Source organism: Anopheles stephensi, chromosome 3 (assembly GCF_013141755.1).
Source record: "Anopheles stephensi strain Indian chromosome 3, UCI_ANSTEP_V1.0, whole genome shotgun sequence".
NCBI lineage: Eukaryota > Metazoa > Arthropoda > Insecta > Diptera > Culicidae > Anopheles > Anopheles stephensi.
In genome coordinates this window covers 47,023,868-47,047,019 of record NC_050203.1, presented here as the reverse complement: position 1 = coordinate 47,047,019, position 23,152 = coordinate 47,023,868, and the positions used below count along the sequence as shown (strand labels likewise).

General features: G+C 47.7%; 5 protein-coding genes across 8 annotated transcripts; 4 read left to right on the top strand and 1 right to left on the bottom strand.

The window, feature by feature from the left end:
- Positions 1 to 7: 7 nt before the first annotated feature.
- On the top strand, positions 8 to 2,389 carry LOC118513307 (E3 ubiquitin-protein ligase PPP1R11). The gene is made up of 2 exons (XM_036058889.1): positions 8 to 241; positions 1,825 to 2,389. Exons 1-2 carry the CDS (start codon positions 146 to 148, stop codon positions 2,188 to 2,190), a joined length of 462 nt encoding a protein of 153 aa, XP_035914782.1. The 5' UTR covers positions 8 to 145; the 3' UTR covers positions 2,191 to 2,389.
- LOC118513306 (succinate--hydroxymethylglutarate CoA-transferase) lies at positions 262 to 2,370 on the top strand. The gene has a single exon (XM_036058888.1). The coding sequence runs from the start codon at positions 461 to 463 to the stop codon at positions 1,742 to 1,744; it is 1,284 nt and encodes a 427-aa protein (XP_035914781.1). The 5' UTR covers positions 262 to 460; the 3' UTR covers positions 1,745 to 2,370.
- An 842-nt stretch (positions 2,390 to 3,231) lies between the features above and the next one.
- LOC118513304 (F-box/WD repeat-containing protein 5) lies at positions 3,232 to 7,285 on the top strand. Of its 2 annotated transcripts, XM_036058887.1 has the most exons (8): positions 3,232 to 3,979; positions 4,231 to 4,388; positions 4,458 to 4,635; positions 4,738 to 5,181; positions 5,272 to 5,639; positions 5,694 to 6,034; positions 6,110 to 6,260; positions 6,338 to 7,285. In XM_036058887.1, exons 1-8 carry the CDS (start codon positions 3,637 to 3,639, stop codon positions 6,473 to 6,475), a joined length of 2,121 nt encoding a protein of 706 aa, XP_035914780.1. In that variant the 5' UTR covers positions 3,232 to 3,636; the 3' UTR covers positions 6,476 to 7,285. The 2 variants fall into 2 exon arrangements, with proteins under 2 accessions (XP_035914780.1, XP_035914779.1); XM_036058886.1 differs by having other exon boundaries at positions 5,272 to 6,034.
- Positions 7,286 to 7,663: 378 nt separating this feature from the next.
- Positions 7,664 to 15,687, bottom strand: LOC118513303 (solute carrier organic anion transporter family member 74D). 2 transcript variants are annotated; one of them, XM_036058885.1, is made up of 7 exons: positions 15,533 to 15,687; positions 11,660 to 12,057; positions 9,940 to 10,437; positions 9,525 to 9,872; positions 8,355 to 9,465; positions 8,072 to 8,277; positions 7,664 to 7,992 (listed from the first exon to the last, which is right to left on the bottom strand). In XM_036058885.1, exons 2-7 carry the CDS (start codon positions 11,844 to 11,846, stop codon positions 7,805 to 7,807), a joined length of 2,538 nt encoding a protein of 845 aa, XP_035914778.1. In that variant the 5' UTR covers positions 11,847 to 12,057; positions 15,533 to 15,687; the 3' UTR covers positions 7,664 to 7,804. The 2 variants fall into 2 exon arrangements, with proteins under 2 accessions (XP_035914778.1, XP_035914777.1); XM_036058884.1 differs by lacking the exon at positions 15,533 to 15,687 and having other exon boundaries at positions 11,660 to 12,665.
- Positions 15,688 to 18,576: 2,889 nt separating this feature from the next.
- On the top strand, positions 18,577 to 22,835 carry LOC118513299 (solute carrier organic anion transporter family member 4C1). 2 transcript variants are annotated; one of them, XM_036058883.1, is made up of 8 exons: positions 18,577 to 18,816; positions 18,980 to 19,325; positions 19,546 to 19,766; positions 19,834 to 20,365; positions 20,913 to 20,968; positions 21,286 to 21,777; positions 21,849 to 22,035; positions 22,109 to 22,835. In XM_036058883.1, the coding sequence occupies exons 1-8, from the start codon at positions 18,738 to 18,740 to the stop codon at positions 22,689 to 22,691; spliced, it is 2,496 nt and encodes an 831-aa protein (XP_035914776.1). In that variant the 5' UTR covers positions 18,577 to 18,737; the 3' UTR covers positions 22,692 to 22,835. The 2 variants fall into 2 exon arrangements, with proteins under 2 accessions (XP_035914776.1, XP_035914775.1); XM_036058882.1 differs by having other exon boundaries at positions 22,106 to 22,835.
- The last annotated feature ends 317 nt before the right edge of the window (positions 22,836 to 23,152 follow it).

The following is a 23,152-nucleotide window of genomic DNA, read 5'->3' as shown; positions in this document are numbered from 1 at the left end:
AAACATTTCTATTTACATCGGAATGAAATGTCAACGAGAGGAAAAAAATAAAGCAGTTCGGAAAATTTTAGGAAATTAGGAGCCAAAACAGGTGCGCGCTAGGTGCGAAATTTGAACTTGTTCGTGGTCGCTAGCAGCAACATCAATGAGCGCCGAAACTCCTACCGGTATAGGCCGAACCATCACAGAAACAGTTCTGCAGGATGAATCACTCCCCGGCACGAGCACCAGTAATCACCAGGCAAGTAGCATCATCATACAGGATTGTCGCTGCACACAGCGGTAGGGCATTATCGGGATGTGTGGGTAAACATTCATAAATCCACAACCTTACGGCTCGCCCCCCTTTTGTTGTTCTTAGCTGCGTAGCAAGTTTTACGATCCACCTCTTTCCATCTGCTCGCGCTACTTTATCTTTGGTGCGATAGTCCATTTGCGCTGGCAGATTGTGATCGAAAGCATGTTGCTGAAGGGATTGTGTTCGTCCGTGGTCAATTATGGCATCCGCCGTGGTGCGCATTACAGTACTGCGACGGGTCGTGAAAGTGACAAACAGTTTCCGCTCGAAGGAATCCGGATCCTTGATCTGACGCGCATCGTAGCCGGTCCGTACTGTACGATGGTGCTTGGAGATCTTGGTGCCGAGGTGTACAAGATCGAGCGGCCATTCGAGGGCGATGAGTCGCGCAAATGGGGTCCACCGTTTATGCGCAACTCGAAAGACTCGGTTTACTTTATGGCAGCGAATCGCAACAAGAAGAGTGTGTGTGTGAATTTGAAGACAGGCCGAGAGGTGATCTACGAGCTAGCAAAGAAGTGCGATGTGCTGGTTGAGAATTATGTCCCGGGAAAGCTGGACTCGTTAGGTCTGGGCTACGACACCCTGAAATCAATTGCTCCCTCGCTGGTTTACTGTTCCATCACGGGGTTCGGATCGGAGGGACCGTACAGAACCAAACCCGGCTACGATGTCATTGCAGCATCCATGGGCGGGCTGCTGCACATCACCGGAAGTGAGAATGGACCGCCGGCCAAGGTCGGCATAGCGATCACGGATATTGCCACCGGGTTGTACGCCCATGGAGCAATACTTGCGGCACTGTTACAACGACACCGGACCGGCCGGGGACAAAAGATTGACGTGAACTTATTTTCAACACAAGTCGCATGTCTGATTAATGTGGCAAGCAATTATCTGAACGCCGGAAAGGAAGCCAAACGTTGGGGAACGGCTCACGAAAGTATCGTGCCGTACGAAGCATTTGCAACCAAAACGGGCTACATTACGCTCGGTTGTGGCAGTGATGCACAGTTTGTTTCACTCTGCCGTTTGTTGGGTGTGGCGGAGTTAGCCCTGGACGACCGGTTTGCAAACAATCAGACTCGTGTCGTGCATCGCAAAGAGTTGATAGCTATCCTTTCGGACATTCTACAACGCAAGTCTTCCTCGGAGTGGATGGAAATTTTTGAAAGCGCGTCGTTCCCCGTTGGTCCCATCAACAGCATGAAGGAAGTGTTTGAGGACCGTCACCTGCGGGCAATAGGAATGGTGAAGACGCTTCCCCATCCGACAGCTGGCGAGGTGAAGCTGGTCGGTCCACCGGTAGTGTACGGGGAAGCGAAAAACGAAATCACCTCCATTCCCCCACAACTGGGCCAACATACGGACGAGGTGCTGAGAAGTTTGCTCGGTTACGGTGATACGGAAATGGAGCGTTTGCGGAAGGCAAAAATTATACAATAAACAGATTGCATTTCTTTCACCTTTAAGATTTGCCGTGTAACGCTCGAAAGAAGCTAAACGCCTTTATGAATGCATTTCAGGAACCACCGGTGTTGCGGTTACGGCTGCAAAAGCCTCGCAATAGCAAGAAGGTGCAATGGACGAACGGAACCGTGGATAATGAACATATGAATAAGAAAAAGTCCAAGTGTTGCTGCATCTACGTGAAACCCCGGGCCTTTGGCGAAAGTTCGTCCGAGAGTGAGGACGAGTGTGAACATTGCTTCGGTCACGTGGAGCTAAAGAAGAAGAACCAGAAAGTTCCACCGATGCCTGCCAAACGAGACGGTGATGATAACGATGATGATGGAGACGGAAATAATTCGGATGATATCGATGGCGCTTCTATCGGACCGGCCGGCAGCAGCAGATCGTCAGAATCTTCGTCAGTACCGAGCGGGGAATAGCTCGCTTAAAAGAAAAGGCTATCTACATGGTTACGATTTTATTTCCGTTTTTTGCATAGCTGCATAACAATCCATTAACAATCTGGCACCAATGATTCAACTCACAAATCGTTCGTAAATTTGTAATTATTTATCGTCTCGAACCAAATGTGTAAATAAATCTATCGTTAATAAACTGAACCTATTGGTTTTAAAGTAAGTTGCAAGCTAAACAGAAGAACAGTAGGAACAAGAGAAAGAACCAATAATGTTTAGTGAATGTTTTGTGAATCACAATTATGAACGATTGAGGGCAGAGTATAGAGTGGATGATGATTTGCTGAATACTTCCACACTATTTGAATTACATATCGAAATTTCTAGCTACTTCAGGAAATGGAAGAAAAAAAACTCAAGATATGAGTAAATAGCGCAGAATGGAGTATGGAATGGATATCTGTATAGGTACAAAGATAATGGAGTGAAGTTCTAGTAGTGTAGAGTAGAGTACCAGCGATGAATGCTTTTTGGTGTGATTCCTGAGGAATTTTTTCGTCTTTAATTTTTTTATGACGATGGAGCCTTTTTGCTTATGAGATTTCATTATGACTAGGTTGTGGACAACTCTTGGCAGTTGAGGATTGAACCACGAAGCCTCTTCAACTACGAGACATCCTTGTAGACGAAGCTCGGACTACGAGAATCCTTCAGAAAATCCTTAGGAAGACGAGTTCCCTTCGACGAAAATGATATCGGTTCGGAAAGCCACTTGAACCACAAAGCACCCTGAATAGAGAAGCCCCTGGAGCTGTTACTTAGCTACTTATTTTATAGAGATCATCGTATGGATTTTCATAACTAACCCTCAGATTAGTTTAGCGATCGTTCCGCATATGCAAGGCACACCCTGTTAGTCTTTTACCATAAATTAGATTTTTTAAATTGTGCTGCGATTCGAAAAGTGTGCAAAAAAAAGGAACATTACATCGATTTTCTGCGCTCAGCTCGACGTTCGGGAAAATGACATTTGGCGAAAACAAGACAAATGTTGCTTGGGTCTCGCAGCTGTCATCGATTATTTTTATTGGAACAACGATTATTTTGGTGTTTTTTTTTTCGTCCCGTGTGTGATTCAATTTTTCGGTAGGACGCAAGTATATTTGGCTGGGCTGCTGGTTGGTTGGACGATTTTTGGACGATACGCACCAGATATTGCGACGGTCAAGATCCTACACAGTCAATAATCCGTAAATTGTCACAATCATCAGTTACACTGGTACGATGTTTACGCTTCGTCGTCGTGCATCGTCTTTTGCGTAGAAAGAGCAAAGCGAAGGGAAGATCCAGGAAGGAAAACCAGTAGCAACAGATAGTGAAAGTGTGCGGCGCAACTTCCGGAATCTGGTGCGAAAAGCTTCGGCGGGGGCGTAACAACGTTCAACGTTCGGACACGATAGCCAGCCCGATATGGCCGAAACGATGGACGATGTGCCGATGGCGGACAGCAGCGACAGCCAGATGGAGCACGGTCGCGCCCGCGAAAGTATGCAGTCCAACAGCTCCTCGTTCAGCTCTTCGAACAGCGACCAGGACGGGACGGCGGACGACGGAACGTACATAGACAACAGTCCGTGGGTTTTCATGCCCGAACCGTTGTTTATCAAAATTTTCCTGCAGCTTCAGGCTCGCGACGTCCTGAACGCGGGGCAATGCTGCAAGCGGTGGTACAAGCTGTCGAAGGATGACTACATCTGGCGCAAGTATTTCCGCCAGGAGTTTAATGTGGATCCATCGATTCCGCTGAAACGAGGTGGGTTTTTCGGGAAAGGCGTTAGGAACATTGCCAAAGAGAGAAAGAGTGGGCGCGAGTGAGAGCGCACACAGAATCTTGGTGCACTTGACGTGCTCTTGTTGGTGACATAATCCACACGGCACTCTTGTTGTTAAACTGCGCAACAAGACATGCCAGGGCGTCGAGACGACGGGACGCGAGATGGGCGGCGGCGGTGTAACGTGTTTTTACACTTTCCGCTTTTCCGTTGCTTGTTCTTTTTTTTGCAGGAGCGGAATCCTGGCGTGCCGAGTACCGACGTTTGACAAACAACGTACCGATGGTCATGACGGATGTACTGACCTTCCATTCGCACCAAGTGCTGCACGTCAGCTTTTCACACAACGGGAAAATGTTTGCCACATGCTCGAAGGATGGATTCGTGATCGTGAGTATAGAGTGTGGACAGGGAACGTTTCAATCAAATCACTCACGCCAAATTTGGTACCATTTTCAGGTATGGAATTCGGCCTATCCAACGACGATACGGGATTCGTACGATATGCGTAAGCTTAGCTGGAAGTACACCCAGTTTTCCCAGTTCAATCAAAGCGACACGCTCCTGCTGGTGTCTGGGGTCCACTTCGGCTCACCACACAGCACTTCCGGCGAGATTGCGGTGTTCACAGTGCAAAGTAAGTTTTTGATAAGAGAACACACGCGTGTTAGAATAGTGCCGGCAGGCTCTTGCTTTTACGAGTTAATTAAATGTGTGTTTTTTTTTTTAATTTTTACAGACGGCTTCAAACTAAAGTGTCGCGTAACGAATCGACCCTACGACATATTCGGCACCTGGTTCAGCGATCAACATCTGCTGTCCGGGGATCTTAGCTGGTTGGCGCACCTGGTCAGCTCCTCGATACTTTGGCTGAACAAGGCGAACCAGGAGGTCGACTCGGAACACACCCCGGTGCGAAGTCAAATGTACAAATTCTACAACCGTAATGCCAGCTCCATACGTGCGATCATGGTCGCCAACTGTCCTTGGTTAAGCGATGAAGCAGAGGGCAAACGGGATGGCGGAAAGGATTCGACTGCCGATAGCGGTGGACAGAAATCGTCGGACGAGGAACCCGGCACCAGTGGTGGAGATCGTCGCGCGGGAAATCCACTCTCCCACTACCAGATGAACCAGGACGTAGACTCCGACGATGATCAGGAGCAGGAAGCAGTCGATGATGGCGAGTAGCAGCTCTAGTATCGCGTAGCAGCGCTAGGTGTGCAAGCGAAGCGAATGAATGCGTTTGTTGTGCTGTTGTTTTTGATTGCAGGTCACGATCCTAATGCGGCGGAGGATGTGCCGTACCAGCTGCTTGTTGGCGATCGGGCCGATTACGCCAGTCCGATACAGTATCTGGAAGAATTCCGCCAGGAGTACGAGGAATCGTACTACGAATCCTCGGACGACTGCCTGGAGGACGACGAGGACGATGCGGACGAGGAGGAGCTGTCGGAGGGCGAGGACGATTTGGAAAATCTCTGCCCAAAGTATCTGATCTTTTCGACCGGCTCGAAAACGTACACACCGCACCAGATCGGGTTCAAGCGCATCACGAGCGTAAACTTTCCGCGCCGGCTCGATCCGGGCCCGTCGTTGCGGGAACGCATCGCGTTGCGCGATCGGCAGCGCGAGTTACAGGTAATTATGGCCGAGATGTCCCCGGAAGAAATCCGCCTGCAGTATATCTTACAGAACGAGGAACCACCGGTGGAACCGAACTGGGCGAACTACGAGGCAGTGGCGGGACGCTTCGACAAGGTGGACAAGCTGATCGATCTGCACGGGCACATCATCGGGATGGGGCTGAGTCCGGACCATCGCTACCTGTACGTAAACAGCCGGCCGTGGCCGAAAAATTGCGTCATTCGCAACCCGCTCGATCCGCCCGCGATCGCACAGGAGATCGACATTCACGTCATCGATTTGATGACGCTGAAGAAGGTGGGCAAGATGCTACGGGCCCACAAGGCGTACACGCCCAACACCGAGTGTTTCTTCATTTTTCTGGACGTCTGTGATAATTATGTGGCCAGGTAGGGAGCGACCACAGTGGTTGGTGGAGAGATGATTGGTAAATGGTCGTTTTCTCCATTTGTTGTTATCCGCAGCGGTGCCGAGGACATGCATGCCTACCTGTGGGACCGCTACTATGGTGTGTGTTTGGCAAAGTACCAGCACGCAGACGTGGTAAACAGTGTTGCTTTCAACCCGCGCGACAACGAGATGCTTGTGACCACCAGTGATGACTACGAGATTAAGGTGAGTGCGCGCGCGTTAGGCCCTTTTCGGGGGTTTCTGGAGCAGTGTGTAAATCCTTTCTTGCTCCTTCCCCACAGATATGGCGATCTCTTTCGAAAGCGCAAAAGCTGGGCATACCAACGGTTAACCGGGCGGCGGAGTTTCGGAAACAGAAAAACAATCGTCCTCCGCCGCAACCCCAACAGCATCCGCACGGTATGCGATCCTTCGTCTAGGGCGTCCCTAAACGTTTCTTCGTAGTCGATAACAACTGGTCAGGAGGAGGAGGAGCAAAATGCCAGCAGCCAGCTGCCGGGGTTGTACGTTTTAGTTCGGTTGAACATTGGTTCGTGCCTTAAATTACTTTTCTACACACGGAAGCTGTGACCAGTTATGCGTCACACGTGACTGTCTTTGTTTTCGCCCAAACTGTCGCATAATGAGATTATCTTCTGCGTGCTAATGCGTCATGATGTTGGTATTTGTCCACACATCACATCGATCCGATAGGATCGGATTTACCAATCAATTTTTAGCAGCAGCAGGAGAGCAGGATGGCAGGATGGCGGCACGATGCTGCAGGATGATTGTTTTTGTAGAAAAGCTAGCAAGGCACACGCTGCCATACCTTATATATATATGTATGATAAGAATGTTACATCTGTTAAATCTGTTTATCTAACGTTTGCGCATCCCGAACGATCATTTTGAATGACGGTTTTGAAAGCACCTTTGTATACCCTTCTTGTGCGGTACTAATACATTGAAAATGTTTTATTTTTTAACTTTGGTGTGTTGCTGTTTGTTTTACCAAAAAAAAAAAAAACAAAAAGAAAGCCTCAAAGCGGTCAAAGCAAAGGAAGGCTTTTAAACTCAACTTTTTAAAATTTGCATGGTGGGTCGTGTTTATTGAATTGAACAGTAGCTGTGAAATAGTAGGGAGAAAAAGCAAACCCATTTTAGCAAACCAGCGAACAATCAGTCGTAAAAGTTAAAAACAAAGAAGAAAACAATAAATCAATGGTGATTTGGTTCGTAAAGCGTTATTCATGTTTCTTTCTTTTTTGCCTATAGTTGCCATAGTGATGAAAATCCGTCAACGCCAAACACTGCCAAAGATTGGGCGCCTCCATCGATGCAGGCCATATTGCTCTCGGTGTGCTATTCGAAGCAAAAGGAACTTAATTATTGCCATCCGAAATTAAGGCACAGCTGGCAGCTTTTATTGGAAAGCAATACCGTTATCAATTTGTGTTAATAGTACGGGTGGAGTCATTGACCTTGCCGTGCGTTCGAAGACCACAGCCAGCTGACCCGGTTCGGGATGATAGGCCCATCAGCTCATCCGTTTGCTGATGATTGCCGAATTAAGCCTACCCACTCATGCTCGCACAATGGCAGCAAGAACGCCGACACTGGGCATCTTTATCATGATTAAAACGTACACCATTTATTGTAAAATATCCCTTATCTCTTATTGACCAATACAGCGCATCGAACGTACTCTAACAGTAATACATTTACACAGCTCACACCACCACCGCGCACCGGTACGGGCGCGGGTATCACGTATCATGTTTGAACGCATGATTACTGATCGGTTCCGGGTGCACTTTGTGATTTTGATTCTGCTGCTGCTGCTGCTGCTGCCGTTGCTGCTGCTGTTCCGCCATTTCGCGTTCACCGTACAGGTCCAACGTTTTGCCGTACCACCACACCAATCCATCGAAGAACACTCCCACCGACGTGAGGCCTGATGGAGAAAAAAATGTCCTTCTTATAGTACCGTACACCAATCGAACGGATATCACCGGTCGGAGAGAGACACTTACACAGTGCTGTTATGTTGATGTAATAGCGAAACAGTTTCTGATCGTACAGCTGGCAGTTACCGCGCTTCCCGCACTCTTCCGTCCACACCAGGCACGTACTGTCGATGATCCTGCCGTAGATGATTGGACCGGGAATCAGGGCGAACAGACTGATCATCATCAGTATCAATCCCTGGGTGAAGGATTTGTCCTGCTTCGAGACGCATCTGGAGAATGGGGAGAAACCATATTTAGATTGTTTAAGGCATTTCGTTCGTTCACTGCGCGCGGACACGATCCGTACCGATAGTTGACAAGCAGGTTGCCGATGCGACCCGATGCACCCAGACAGTTGATTATGCTGGAAATGATGGAGAACAGATAGAACCCGAGCGCACATCCTTGCACGCAAGCACCAGGGATTAGTTTCGCCGTGTACAGTATGCTGTCCGGTGGAGTGCTGGAAGCGCTCGTCGAAGATTGTCCCTCGTCCGTCGGTTCCACTGCCCGTTTTCTTCTTCTGGATGGCTCGGTTGGAGGTTCGGTACCGTCGTCCGGAATGGTTTCTGACACAGGAGGGGATGATGTACTCGCTTCATCAGTCTTTGCCGCTTCCAACCGTTCGTCGGAATTGTCTGTCCGTGATTTGGGATCTTCCTCCCTTAACTCGTCGTGTGATAGAGTATAGTTGACTGTAGGTTCATGGCCAGCTAATAGTTGAATCGTATCTGCACCGACAGAGGGTGCAGAACTCGTGCTAATATTACTGGAAGATGACCAGCTTGCCGTAGTACTTTCTGCACCGGCCATCGTGCTAGTCGTGTGAGCAATGTAAGGATTCGTCGTCCGGGTGCTGGAACGCTCCCAGGGCAGCTTTGTGATCGGGGAATAGTTTTCATTCTGGCACGAGCAACTGTCGTAATACTTTTCGGCCGTGTGCCACGTATCGCAACCGGCATGACAGGCGGAAAAGAACGTGATGCCCGTGTCCTCCTGGCAGATCGGACTGTACGGGATTCCGTCGCAGTGACAGTGGCTGTTGCACTCGGTCGTAAGATTTAATCGGCCCTTCACCAACGGCATAGTGCCGTCGGGACAGGTAAGAAACAGGTAGGATATCTGTCCCGCCATGTATCCCGCACCGACGATCACGTTCCAGAAGAGCAGCTTTTTGGGCGAAGGCTTCTTCTTCGAGATGATGATGCCCGATATTAGGAACCCGGCCACCATACCGAACAGCGTTATCGGTCCCGTTATGACGGTCGCGTTAGCGGTGGACTTGTGAAACTGCACCTCGATGTACTTGCTCAGGAACGTGATGTAGCCGCTAGAGCCGAGAATGTAGAATATGCCGGACAGAATGTTGAACATGAGCAGCTTGTTCTTGAGAAGCCGCATCAGGGCTCGTGGGAAGTCTGAAATAGGTAAGGTTGATTAAGCTGAGCATATCTTTACAGCAGCGTGTTCTTCGCACCTTTCAGCTGCGGGAACTCTACGATGCTTTCGGCAAACTCGGACGCATTCTCCGACACGGTTCGCTGCTGCCGTTTGCTGAGACTTTCCTTCTCCTTGCCGAATGCTTCCGCATCGTTCATCAGAATAACCGGGACGGTCGAGTGAGTTCGCTTCTGGGTGGGGGGTTCGGACGATTTGGGCCTTTTCGGGATCTCCTTCGGAAACATACCGATAAGCAGGGCGAAGATGATCATAGCGACGCCGAGCAGTATCCAGCCCAACCACCATGCACCCAGCCAGCGCGGATCGGAGCTGTCGATGATCGGTGTCTTGGTAGGATCGATGTAGATCTTAAGTGCAAAGTATCCTGCAACACGAAAGCACGCATTATAGAGGCTTTAAAGGTAGGAGCGATCAAGGGTTCGCCTACGTACCGAGTGCAAATCCAACGACCGGCCCGAAGGTGCGCAGCGAGGACGCGTACGCCAGCATGAGCGGGGTGTTGGTCTTCTTCGTGTTATCGTCCAAGTACGTTTGGCCCAGCGAGTAGTAGAGCGTGTTGCCGATGCCGAGCACGAACTGGGACAGGAAGATCAGCACCAGCGGGACGACCGAAATCGTCTCGAGGCATTGCTTCGGCGAGGACGTATCCAGACACAGCCGGTTCGTGCTCTTCACCATGATCGTGTAGTTCTGGTGCGATCGTATCCGCGCTTCGTCCTCCTCCCGTTCGCGGATGTACTCCTTGGTAAGCTGCAGTGCCTCATCGCCCGCACCGTAGATGAAGTGGGGCAGGGCGAGGATGAAGCAGGAAAGGGCACAAAACACCACGCCCCACGCAATCCAGCGCGGTCGGTTCCGGTGGCCCCCGACGTACGACAGTATGAGCGACAGCAGGATCTGAGATATTTCGTTGCCGCTCAGGATGATACCTGCGGGACAGAGAGAATAGGGAAACTGGATTGCGAAGCTGATTCTATTGCTGGCCTCAGATTTAGCATTGAGCTTATGGCGGCGGCGAGAAAAAAGCGGCATCTGAATGGCAACAGAGGCTATGGCTTTGCGCAAACAGAAGATAAAGCAAATACGCTTCCTATTGCAGGCAATCAATCAATTAGCCAATCAATCGATCGCTCAATAAACTGGCGCCAACCGTAACTCCTACGGCACGCTGGGGAGATCCCGCACTCCAACCGGGAGAGGGAAAACTAGCTCGAAATGGACATTCCTACATTTCCTACCATTTTCCGTTTTTATGAAACGAACTGGGAAGATTTTCTTTTATCTCATGCGCAGCAAGAAACAGCTGTTTACCGATCGATAACATTGTGTACTATATCGATGGCCGCGCACGCGTGATAGAAAATAAGAGTACTGGACACACAAACACACACATTGGAGGTGATGTTTTGCCTGGCGGCGTCTAGCTACGATAAGTATCAGCTGAACCGAGTAGTGTCCGATTAACGTGGTGGTGCGAACTCAGCTTGACGACATCCGAAACCTTCCAACTAACCGTTCCGCCCGCGTCAAGGATTTCCTGACCGTTTTCTATTTGTTCGGCAGTTGAGCCTGGACAGTGAGTGAGCGGGAGTTGATAAAGAAGCGGCACTACTTGAACTTATCGGTGGGAATCCGTGCCCTGGAGGCCACTGCAGCGCTTCTATTTGGCCCAGGTTATTGACTTTGCGCTTAGACTTATTTGTAAGGGCATGAGTTGAGGTTGGATGCACATTTGGAGATAAAGAACTTGCTATCCGAGAATGTGGGTGAGAATGAAATGATTTTAGGATTCTGGTTGTAAAGTGATTAGCAATGAAGTTCCACGGAAGCCACGGGTGCAGTACCGCCCACTTTACCGCACACGGTGAAGCTTGTCGATGGAGGTGCATGGTATTGTCACTCGCTCACGTTCGGGTAAGTGGCAACTCTCAACAGAGCCGATGACAGACGGGGTATTAGCAGTAGCCAATATCAACGCGCTCGGTCTAGACGACTAACGAACGTGCCAAATGATAAAGACGATCGGTCGCGTCTTTGCTGATAGACAACCTCGGGACAGAAAACTTCACTGCACTGAACCTTTAGCAATAATAGCGTGCTCCAGCGCTATGGAACCAAAGTTTTGTTTTGTTCCCCGCGGCTTCTACTTACCAGTAGTTGAGGATGGAATCTTAAACCGCTTCTCCAGCGTGGTGAGCGTGATGACGAAGTAGATGTACGCCATCGCCTGCACGGTACCGAGAAACCCGTACACCATGATGAACGATCGTGGCGTGGCGAACCGCTGCAGCCAGGCCGGATGCCAGCAGGATATGCCACAAAGCATGTTGGATTTCATGTCGTTCGCCTTGAGTTACACACCGAATTGCACAACACCGTTGTCCTACTGACCTCACTGTTTTCGCCGATCGCTCACGGACAACAAGGACAAGGAGCATTCAACGCGACACCTTACACTGCCGGGCGCACTCCGTCACCGGTGGGTTCTGCGATCGTGGTGTGAAAGTTCCGAAAATCACTATCACTTATCATTGCGTGCGTCGAACGGCCTGGAAGATGCGCTTGATTCGATAATGACCACCCGAAAACCCGCCAAACCCCGCACGGCCTGTCCACCGCTTTCGTTCCTTACTGTCTCTCTCTCTCTCCCCAACCCCCCACTGGATGGAAGGAAGGAACGCTCGTGGACTCGTCCGTGTGCTGGCAACCAACCTATCCCGCGCACGACTGCTGCCCGATTGATTGATAGAGGGTGCGCGATATTCGCTGTTCGGGCCGCGGTGGAACGCCAGGACAAGTGCTGATACGAACTGCCGTGCCGTGCGGGTGCGAGATAATCACATCATTTATCGGAGAAGAGTGAGCCGGCAATTGTTCCAGATCGCAGGGCGGTCGCGAGGGAATTTCGGGGTGGAGAAGGGCCAGAAGACGGGAGACAATGAATGGGCAGTTTCTTTTTGGCTTTTCGGCCGTGACAGCTTTGATGGGCAAAGCTGACAAGTCTGTGAATTGGGCTGTGGAGGATGGTCCGCCGCGATTGTGGTTGGCGATTATTGCGCCTATGGGACTGGGGCCCGAAGCCCCCAGAGCCACATCGGCCCCCAACACCCACCACCACACAACGTTTGCCCTTTTTGCGGCAATCACTCGACCCGAGCATGCATAATTTATACCACGGCGGGTGTGTGTGTGCGTATCTTTCTCTGCGCTTGCTCTAGTGGTTTGACACCTGATATTGGCGCGATAGTATTGTGGGTTGATTTTATTGATACGCGTCAGCGTGTTGCAGGCAGGTGGAGAAGATAATTCCGGAGATAACTCCTAAGGAAAGGTATGGGCGTGTGAAGAGTTTTTGGTCAAGGGGGCGCTCTTGTAGTTGTAGATTACGGGTGGATTAGACGCGATAAGAAAATGCTCCCAATTTACGTCCAGCGTGGAATGACCGAAAGCGAAAGTGTTGACAGGACAGGACCGGGGAACGATTTCCGGTAGATTTCACGAGCATGGTCGAGTTTTTTTTGCTCGATTTAATTTTAAAATAAATGCCATCAGAATCTTTTGTCCGTTGTGGCAGGTAAGGGAATCAGAATGGTTAACGTAAGTGAGCTAAAAATAACGAACAAAGCCCCCTTTTTTTTGGACAGCCAATTCCATTTTGTGTGAAAGCGTGTTGAATAGGGATAATATGAATTAAAACAGGTAAAGAACCATACCGGATATGGTAGCACATCCGAATCATTCCTCCGTAGCAAGAATTGATTGTTTCTTGTTACGTATTATCAATAAGGCTAATAACGCAGTACAGTGTTTCGATCCGTATAAAGGACCTTTTGAATCGCTCGGTGGAATGTTTTAACTAGTTAGAGAAGTAATACAATCCCTTCGTCGAAAATTGGGGGAACAGCCGTGATTTTTCTGCCGAATGTTAGGTCCAACTCTTTCAAACTGTACTATTTAAGCAAAGCTCCTCAGCAGAATTGCAAATTTCCCCATTACTGGATGCAACATTACATGGTATGATTGCAATTTTTCACTATCCAGATGAAACAAACCTTCTACCCCATGATTGATTAATTCCATTATATGCATCGAATCCTTGTATATCACCGGATCAACCTAGGTATGGAGGCCGCTCCCATTCCGCTCGGGGCCTCCAACCATCTTGATCCACCACTGGAAGAGGTTGTGAAGAAAAGTGTTCTGAGCAGTCGAAATTGTGCCAATTGCACATCACCGTAGGCACTGAGGCTTGTCATTCAATAGCGATAAAGGCTAGGATTGTTAGCACTTTATCTGAAATAGATCTGTTATGAGCTAGAGTTGACCAAGTTAATCGGGAGATCCACAAAGGTCAATTTAAGGATTCCACCTATCATTATGTAGCTCACCGTAATCTGTTTTAAAATATTTGATTCAACAACTTCAGCACCAAACAACATTCAATTAGCATATTGCTTGAAGCGCAAATGTTTGCCACCTCTTAAAAAATTGTGAACGCTGTTGTTGTTAGCTTTTGTGTTTACTTCATGCATGGATGCAGTAAACAGTGAATCAACGACACGTTCGTTTTGTGGAACCGGGGGCCGCTGGTGATGATGATGATGATGAGTTTGCGAGTTGCGAGGACGCAGATATTGCGTAGGGCAACCGCACAACTAACCGGTTTTAGAATTTCTACGCCAGCTCCCACTCCCATCGGGGCCTTCTTTTTTTCCACAAGACCTGTTCAAGACCATTTTCGTGCTAGAAATTGAGCGCAAATGTCAATAGACCGAGCCCGAGTGTTTCGATCGGGGGCATCGATGGCGCAAAGGACAAATGAAGTGGCTTACGAACGGGGAGTGTTCAACGCTCTAATATAGTGTAAGATTTGCGTGCAGGCTGTTCCTATAGCTAAATATCGCAGAACAGTCGGTGGTACTTGCATCGTTCCATTTTAACGCACGATCGTTACGCTCGAAGCCAAAAGAGCGAACGCGAACGCAGGAATGAAGGTTTTGGAATGACACTTCACATTTTCCCTTAAACCACAGTCGTAAATCAGTGGTAGAAATATACAGCGAAAGTCGTAAAACATTATCGTTGTGACCGAAAACAGAACAACACACAAACACTCATCACTCCACTCACGTTCCGATGTTCAAATTGGCGGATGTTCTGGAAACCGTCACCGATCATCGTCACCTGTTCCCATCATCCGGCATGCGTTCGTGTGAGTGTGCGTGTTTTGCACAGATCATTTTGGATAACGTCTAATTCGTACTATTGCTAGAGATCACAGTTTTTTTTATAGTAAAATTTCCGCTACTCATCCCCCGGTGGGCAGTAACAATAGGACAGAAAGGCCGGCACGACAGATGATCGGTGGGTCAGCTCTATCCACTGCTACAATCCGCAGGGAACGTCAGCAACAACACAACACAACAGAGAGAGAACATTCTTTCCCGTGGTCACGCTGCGTCCAGATAGCGAGTACACGTGGAACACTCCACACAATACACTCGGCTGTATGGCTCATGTGAGCATAGTGTTAGGAGAAAAAAAAAAACGGTCGCTCCGGCAACAAAACGGTAACGTGGCCCAAACCGCCACAAGCGTCAGCCCCTACAGTGGACAGTAGTAATTTCACACTATTATCATAATAACATCAGCGCATCTACGCTTCCGCACTGGATGGACTCGCGGGCAGCATGGACGCCGGGCAACGGATGACACAATAGCACCGTGGCAGTAATTTGATCGTCAAGCAAAACCTGAACCGCGTGCGATTGGCAATATGATTTTGCGAAGCGGATTTAAAGTGTTTAATTACACCCAGCGGGTTTGTCACTTTCTTAGTACCGGTAACACTACGTACAACGGATTGGGCAAACAGGTCACGCATGAATTTAAATTCGCATTTGTTGTCTAACGCTCAGCTAGCGCTCGTTACACACTGAACCACCACCACCCGATCTTTGAGCACTTAAATAAAAATCTAAAGCATAGTTTCGGTTGTTTTGGTGGTCAAACGTTGATACACACATGATGGTATTTCGATGTGTGATGGCTGATCAACATCAACACTCGTCTGGAAGTTTCACTCGATGTTGGCACCGCGGGACATCGCGCGCGAAAGCTGCTCGACCACTTGTAAAATGTGCTTGCGGTACGCACGGGACACGATCTCAAACTAAGGCATGAGAGCTTCCGCTGGCCGTTGAAAGCAAGAGCGAATCTGCTCCAGGGGTGCTCAACCGTTCGAACGAAAATGAACCAAAAATGAACGGAGAATACTTATCGGAAAAATGCAATTTTTACATATGTGTTAGAGATGAAACACTAGATAAAGGGAACAGTTTTGTTAAACAGCTGAGTTATATATAATTAAAACAGAAAAAAGTTACTCCTGGATTTGCTTTACAATAAATTTGGTTAACATTTGTATCATTGGTTAATAGTTTTGCCGGTCCGGTGGTAGAGGCGACTGCGGTGCCGGTCTTCATATGGCAGGACAGGGGTTCAAACTCCATCCGGACCGTTCCTCTGTCGTCAGACCAAGAAGAGAGAGACAGAGAACGCGATAGTAACTTTAAACTCCAGTAGCTACGACCAAAAAATACTTCTGTAATTCTTTGACATTACAACCTCGAAAGGCCTCTGCCTGCCATCTTTCCGGTCCGGTTCATTGGGGCGGTCCCCACCCTTTTTACCCAAAGGAGTGCGGCCTTTACACGGCAGGATCGGGAATTAAATCTCACATAAGATCGCCTTTTCGTACGCAGGACTGAAAGCTAGAACTGGTAGGCCGAAACCTTTCGCGGTTGTAGTACCAAGGAAGAAAAAGAAGTAGCTGGATAGATAGTTAATATACGAGTGCCTACCCGTATTCACTCGCCATACATTTTGTAGAGGACTTTACATTATTCTGGGTTGTAAAGCTTATATGTTTTGTTCTGTTTATTATGTTTATTTGAATTTATTGCGGGTAAAGTATCCCAAAACACTATCAGTTGATGGAAACCGTCTTTAATCCGTTTGTTTCATTTTATTGGGCAGGCGTGACGTATGGAGTAAGAAAATATACTTAGCAAAGGATAATATATTCGCTGGCCCAGCGTCCAACCAATCGTCTATGGTCTTTTGTATCATGTCTTTTATGTACAGACTAGCCGATTTCAATTAACTATGGCCCAAACAGTTTTTTTTTTATACATGAAGAACGATCTGGCCGTATTGCTAGCCCAAACAGTTAATGAGTTACAATTAAATTTTTCCCCTACTACGAGAATCGTAGGATAGTCAATGAATAATGAATCAAACTCTATATAAACTGCGGTCGGTGAGGGGGGCGGTTCGGTGGCCGAGACGACAGTAGCGCCTGTTTTCAAACGGCAAAACCGAGATTCAAATCCTATCTTGGCCGTATATATGCGGTATAAATAAGTCTAGTAAGCCAAAGATGGTAGGCTTATTATCTAAGGAGGTCGTGAGGCCAAGAAAGAAGAAAGAAGATCTTCTCCAGACATCGTTCCAGATGAGCATGGATAATTGCTTCGCGTTTTTCAATATGTTTTCATTTCTGGAAAAAAGATAGAAACCACCATTCTGTATGAGAGAGGTTTGATGGTGTTTTGGAGGAATATGTTTCCTATTGCCGGCACGTTGTCGATAGAAGTGACTTTCAGCATCAATTGAGCATCAATAAATCGATTTAAAAAGAATGCTTTCGGATAACCTTATCCAATCTTTTTATGACCAATATGGTGTAGCAACTACTCGTTAAGGACCCAGAAAGAATTTTATAAATGTGATAATTAATGTTTACGGTAGCTATGGCTAAGCTAGCAGGACTTAGCAGGTTTCAGCGATGTTTCACTGTCTTGGCCTGCTCTAATAACCGTCACATGTGGACGGCATAAAAATACACGTCCGATCGTCAAGATGCTCGAATACACCGAACAGCTCGTAGAGTTTGTCATTGTAATGGCTCCTCCATAGTTCTTGCACACTTACGGGACCAAAAATCCTTCTGAAGTTATCTACAGTAGATACTTTTTAACGTTTTAGTCCTCTCTCGCAAGAGTTCCTATCACATGACAATCAATTTCAAGATATTTCGGTTTGGCAGTGTTTTGATTTCGGCCTTTCAAAAGATAGGACTTGTATCAATTGCTCATAGGAAAGGCTATTTATTCGGGTTTAGCTAACTTAAAAAATAGGTGTAATTAAAAAAAAAGTTGTTCTATCGGTATTCTGCGAAGGAAAGAATTAATCAATCTTAGATTACGGTTGAACAGCACTGATCGAACTGACCGTGAGTTTTTGCAAATGCAGACTGGTTTATAAGCGGTCAGAGCAGTGTCTTTTTGCACTGCGCGAAACTGTGCTAAATCGCGAGATGTATAGCTTAGTATTACACTTTATGCGCAATATAGTTAAATTTTTAATAAAATATATTTAACAACTTTAAATTCTTACTTAAATACTTTTATTAAATATTTCTTCTTTTAACCTGATGCTTGTAAAAGTTTGCTAAAAAACTGCTAACGATAGCAAATTAGTCGGATTTAATACTATCTATGTGATATTGGGAAAATTAGATATCTAATCTAATCGGTTACAAATTTTCGGAATTTAAAAGGGCGTTCGATTGAGCAAGGCTACAAACGAATCACCAGCAGCGCCGATTCTAGTTCGTTACGGACAAGTAGCTGTGTTGAAATGTTCCCGTGTGGTCCATTCAAATCTGTACCAGAATAGATCTTAGTATCTAAACCAAGAATGTCTCTCCTTACGCAGGACTGGCTAAAGAGCTCACAAATACCGATGCCAGACATATTTGGCCAATGCCTAAACATAAAGAGGAAAATAAAGTGGTTTGGACCAACAGAAATTATTCTTCCTGTTGATTTGCGGGAATTTGTGCGAAAATTGTGGCGAACCGATTTTCAAACACACGGCACCGAATTTTCCCGCATTTTCAGAACCACCCGGTGTCAGCCTTACTGTTATACCGTTTCGATAAGATAAGATAACACTGGGTGGCAATGCTATAGATAACATAGGATCCCGAGCATTTTTCCCTACACGTTAGGTGCCTTAGTAAGAGTTAGCCTATGAAACAGTACGCGACCCCGTTGCAATTATACACTGATTCAGCTTAATTTTGCAACGTTTCGTAATTAAGTAGTGAGACAGGATGGTGAGTGTTTGATTGAGGATCGCAACTAGCTTCTAGATCTGCAAGATGATGCGCCAAGAATCGTTGCTAAGCAACTACGACCGTCAGCCTCGTATCGAGGCCAACGCAAACAACATTAAGCAAGGTGAGTTTCGTAGGCGGCCCAACATTACTCACCAGCCAGCGTTCGATTGCGTAGTCCGGTCCGCGCCCCGACTCCGATAGATAGTGGTTGTGTTATCAGTTCTCGCTTACCTCGCATTAACCTGACCCGGTGTGGTGGAATTCGTGTATCGTGTTTTTGACAGATGCCATTGACTGCGGCGTGACGGCATGCAGCTGCTGTAATGGACCAGGCTGCATACGGCTGGGCACCGCCACCTCGTTCGTTATATGCCTGTCGCTGGTGGCTTTCGTTAGTGGTGGCATCGAAAGCTACTTCCGGCTGGCGGCGCACCAGGCCGCCAGCGAGCTAAGCTTCGATCCGATCGTTCTCGATTGGCTGCTGGTAATGGCAGGTGTGGCGCAGGGCGTCTTTGCATTGCTAGTGAGCTATTGGGGTAATCGCTTGCATCGAATATCGTGGCTGGGAGGCATATTTATGCTGCAGGCAATCAGTCTGATCGTGCTTATCATACCGACGCTGACCCACAAGTGAGTATCCATAGTGAGTGATAGTGGATAAGCATAAACCTTAAGAACAGTGGCCATCGGCAGTGAAACAATGTGATTCTGGATTAAGAAAATAGTTCGACAACCTGTCCAAGATCAAGTAGTGTTTCTTTCGATCTCCTCGTAACGTGTGAAGAGTTGTGATTGACCATTCTGGAACTAATACATTCTTCACTCCACTTGTTCACCACTCACAACTCAGCTCGGAAGAAAGCAACACCATCGAGGCACTGAACCTGGACAAAACGTGTACGCTCGAGCAATCGTCCAAGCTGGTGATGGATCGACCGTACGCCATCACCACGCTGGTGCTGATGTTTGTCGCGCAGGTACTGATCGGTCTCGCGAATGTGGCCATCTACGCCCTGGGCATCAGCTATGTGGACGATAACGTGCGAACACACCACAGCCCCGGCTTGATCGGTACGTATTCTTGTGGCGAAGGTGAGCAACACAAATTGCCAACTGCGGGTTTGCGCTTCTTCCACAGGATGCGTCATAGCGGCTCGCATTTGGGGCGCACAGCTGGGACTCGCGATCGGTCTAGCGGTCGGCGCTACCACACTCGGCTGGTGGCTGGGATGGGCCATCATCGGGCCACTGACGTTTGTGTTGGGCTTCATCATCTCGCTGTTCCCGAAGCGGTTGCTCGCCACAATGGTACGGCAAGCGGCGAACGATATCGTTGAAACGGCCACCAACAACAGCATGCAATCGATCGCCACGGCCGACAAGTGGCTGGCCGACATTTCGCTGTGGTCCACGGTGAGGCGAGTCTTTTCGAACAAGGTACTCATCTGCAATGTGCTAGCGCTGGTGTTCATTCAGACCGGCATGGTGAACTTCCACTCGCACGAACAGTCCTATCTGCAGTCGCGATTCTTTCTGCCGACGTCGCAAGCGGACGGTATCAACGATGAGTGGGCTTCGCGATTGATTACCAACTTGATTCGACCGTTCGCGGCTGCCATGGGTGTGATTGTGGCGGCGCTGGTCATTGCAAGCGCGAATCCATCGGCGAGGTATGTACAACCCTTCTGAATGTTTTCGTAGCCAACGGATGAATTTGAGTTCATTTTAGGGCTCATCTAGGTTGTTCGGCGAGGAAATGACAGAATTCGTTAAAAATTTTACTCCTGTGTTGTGAACTTATTTTGTTAACTACTCAACATTCTCGATTCGAGTCCTCGATTTTCTAAGGCCTTTTTGAGTGTCCAAGCTTTTCGGCTTCGAGCTATCAAACTAAATAGACACTTTGCTCCAGTAAATCAATGTAATTGTGTGTGTGTTCAGCTCTTCACATGGTTCTTTAAGTAAATGTAGTTGTTGATAGCATTGAAGGCAATTTATCCGCAGGGTACGATTAGACAAATGCCGACTGTAGCGAGGCCAACTATCGTTAATTAATATAATTCCGTGCTTGCTAAACAAACCAGCGGCGAAACATTGTCCGTCACGGAGTATGAATCGATAGTAGTTATTAAAGTAAACCTTCCACAAACGACAGATACTGATTTTGATTTACAGTAGAAGGTGTATTGTTAACTTGTTTCTTCTTTTTTCATGTAGGAAACTAGCCGGATGGAACATTTTCGTTGGACTATTAGCCACAGGACTGTTTATCGGTAAGATCTCTGATCATAACTCATAATGACACTCTTGATTGATTTTAATGATCATCAAAGAATAACATGAACGATTTAAATCTTATTGGATTTAAATGTTAAATCGCTCCCTACGATCGTTTCGTTCGTGTTGATCACAGCCATCTTTAAAATATTGTTGTTTTCTGTGGCGCCATCTATCAGAGAGTAGCACTACCACAGTAACGAGTTTTTCAAAATGAACGGTTTTTGAGCCAAGTTTTCTTTTTAAAAAGCTACACTGGATTTTTTCGTGATGTTATCCTCTTCATTATGACACTTTATGATTCTACTTCCAGCATACATTTTCATCTCGTGTGGCGAGGAACAAATCGCCGGCGCTTATCGTGGCCGTAAGCTGATCAAACCGTTCTGCGCATCGAACTGTGTTTGTGCGGAAAACGTACCGTTTACGCCCGTCTGCCCCATAGACAGCCGCTTCACGTACTTTTCACCGTGTCACGCCGGGTGTCAGGATCGGGAAGAGATTAACAGTATCGTCATCTACCGGAACTGCTCGTGCGGTGTGGATGTAGACATTGTGCTGGATAATGGTGGCGATGCGACCGAGGGCGCCTGCGGAATTGACGACTGCCAACCGTACTGGATCGTGTTTCAGGTGTTGACGGTGATTGTGGCGATGCTGCTTGCTTCGGGCCTCACGGGTAAGGTGATCATCAGCTTGCGCTCGGTGCTGACGCAAGACAAGGCGATGGCTCTGGCGGTGGAGCTGACGTTGGTGGGGCTGGTGGTTTATCTACCTGGGACAGCCATCTATCAGGTGGTGGCAAGTAAGGAATCGCACTTTCAAACAAGCTCACAAAAATAATAATATTGATAAACCGGGCTTGCGGTTCCACAGCACACACCTGCCAGTTTTGGTCCTCAAACGAGCGACAGTGCTTTCTGCACGAGACGCCAACATTTGGAAACATCCTGAACATGATTACGGCCGCGCTCATCATAATTGGGCTAATCTTCGAGATGGCAGTGTTCTACTTCGTTAAGGATATGTCATTGTATGGCGAAAATGACGAGACTTTACTACGGTAAGTTGGTTGTGATTAGTTCATCTACGAGTATACAAGCAATGAAATGTGTTATGCATCACCACTTTAGCAGCCCGATCGAGATGCGCTTCATATCACCAGCGAGGACACAAACCATGAGGGAAATGGTGCCACTGAACAACAACATCGATACCACCACCGTAGACACGGCTGACCGTTCGACAACCTCTGAGACGCTCGTGCAATCGGCTACGCTGATCGCCGATGAGGGCGTTCCCTCGGTCCAAACGATTCAAAACACGCAACCTACCTACCCAACGGTTCGGTCAATCTCACCGCTGGCTGCCAGTTCCGCAACGTACGCCCAGGTGGTGCGCCAGCTGCCGAAGCGAGAGAACTCTAGCGAAATCGATGAACAGCTAGACTTCCGGTCGGCGACTAGTTTACCTCGCGGCCAAACGGACAGTGATGATGAGAGCGATTATCACTCCAGTATGGTGGGACGTATGCAGCAACAACAGCAGACAATTTCCAGCCCGAGAGCTGACTCTGCACTCCGGCGGGATTATGCACGAGACGGTCTGTTCTCGCCCCGGGCTATATCACCGGAAAGTCCGGAGTCGGCCAGAGATGCGCTTGCTGTACGGTCGCGAAATGTTGCTGGCCGACCGATGAGTCCGGAAACGGACTTTTAAGCCATTTTTTTGAGCTAGTGTAAAACATCGACAATCACACACATTACTGTACGTGTAGTAATAGGAGCATCGCCATAAAAGCATCCTTAGTGTGCAGTTGTTAGTAGATAACATTAAATAAAGTTTGTAGCTTTACCCGAGTAAGTCTTCACAAAAAGAACTCATCCTTCCAGTGACTTTCGGATTCGTTAGCTTCACCCACGCAGCAACTCCATTCTCATTGATTGTGTTTTGATTTATTATAATCTGCTTCCTTTTTCAGTACTTTCCCTTTGTTCGCTAGCAATCGGCGATGCACGATTTTCGATGCGTCGCCGCGTCGTCCCAGAGCACGCACGTCTTTGCGAATATAGTTTCGATTCAGTGTTTGTTCCAGTTGTGGTAATTTTTTTTTCTTTTTTTGGTATTTTATTTTGCATTACAGTAGGATTATTTGATGCAATAAATAAAACGATGTAAAT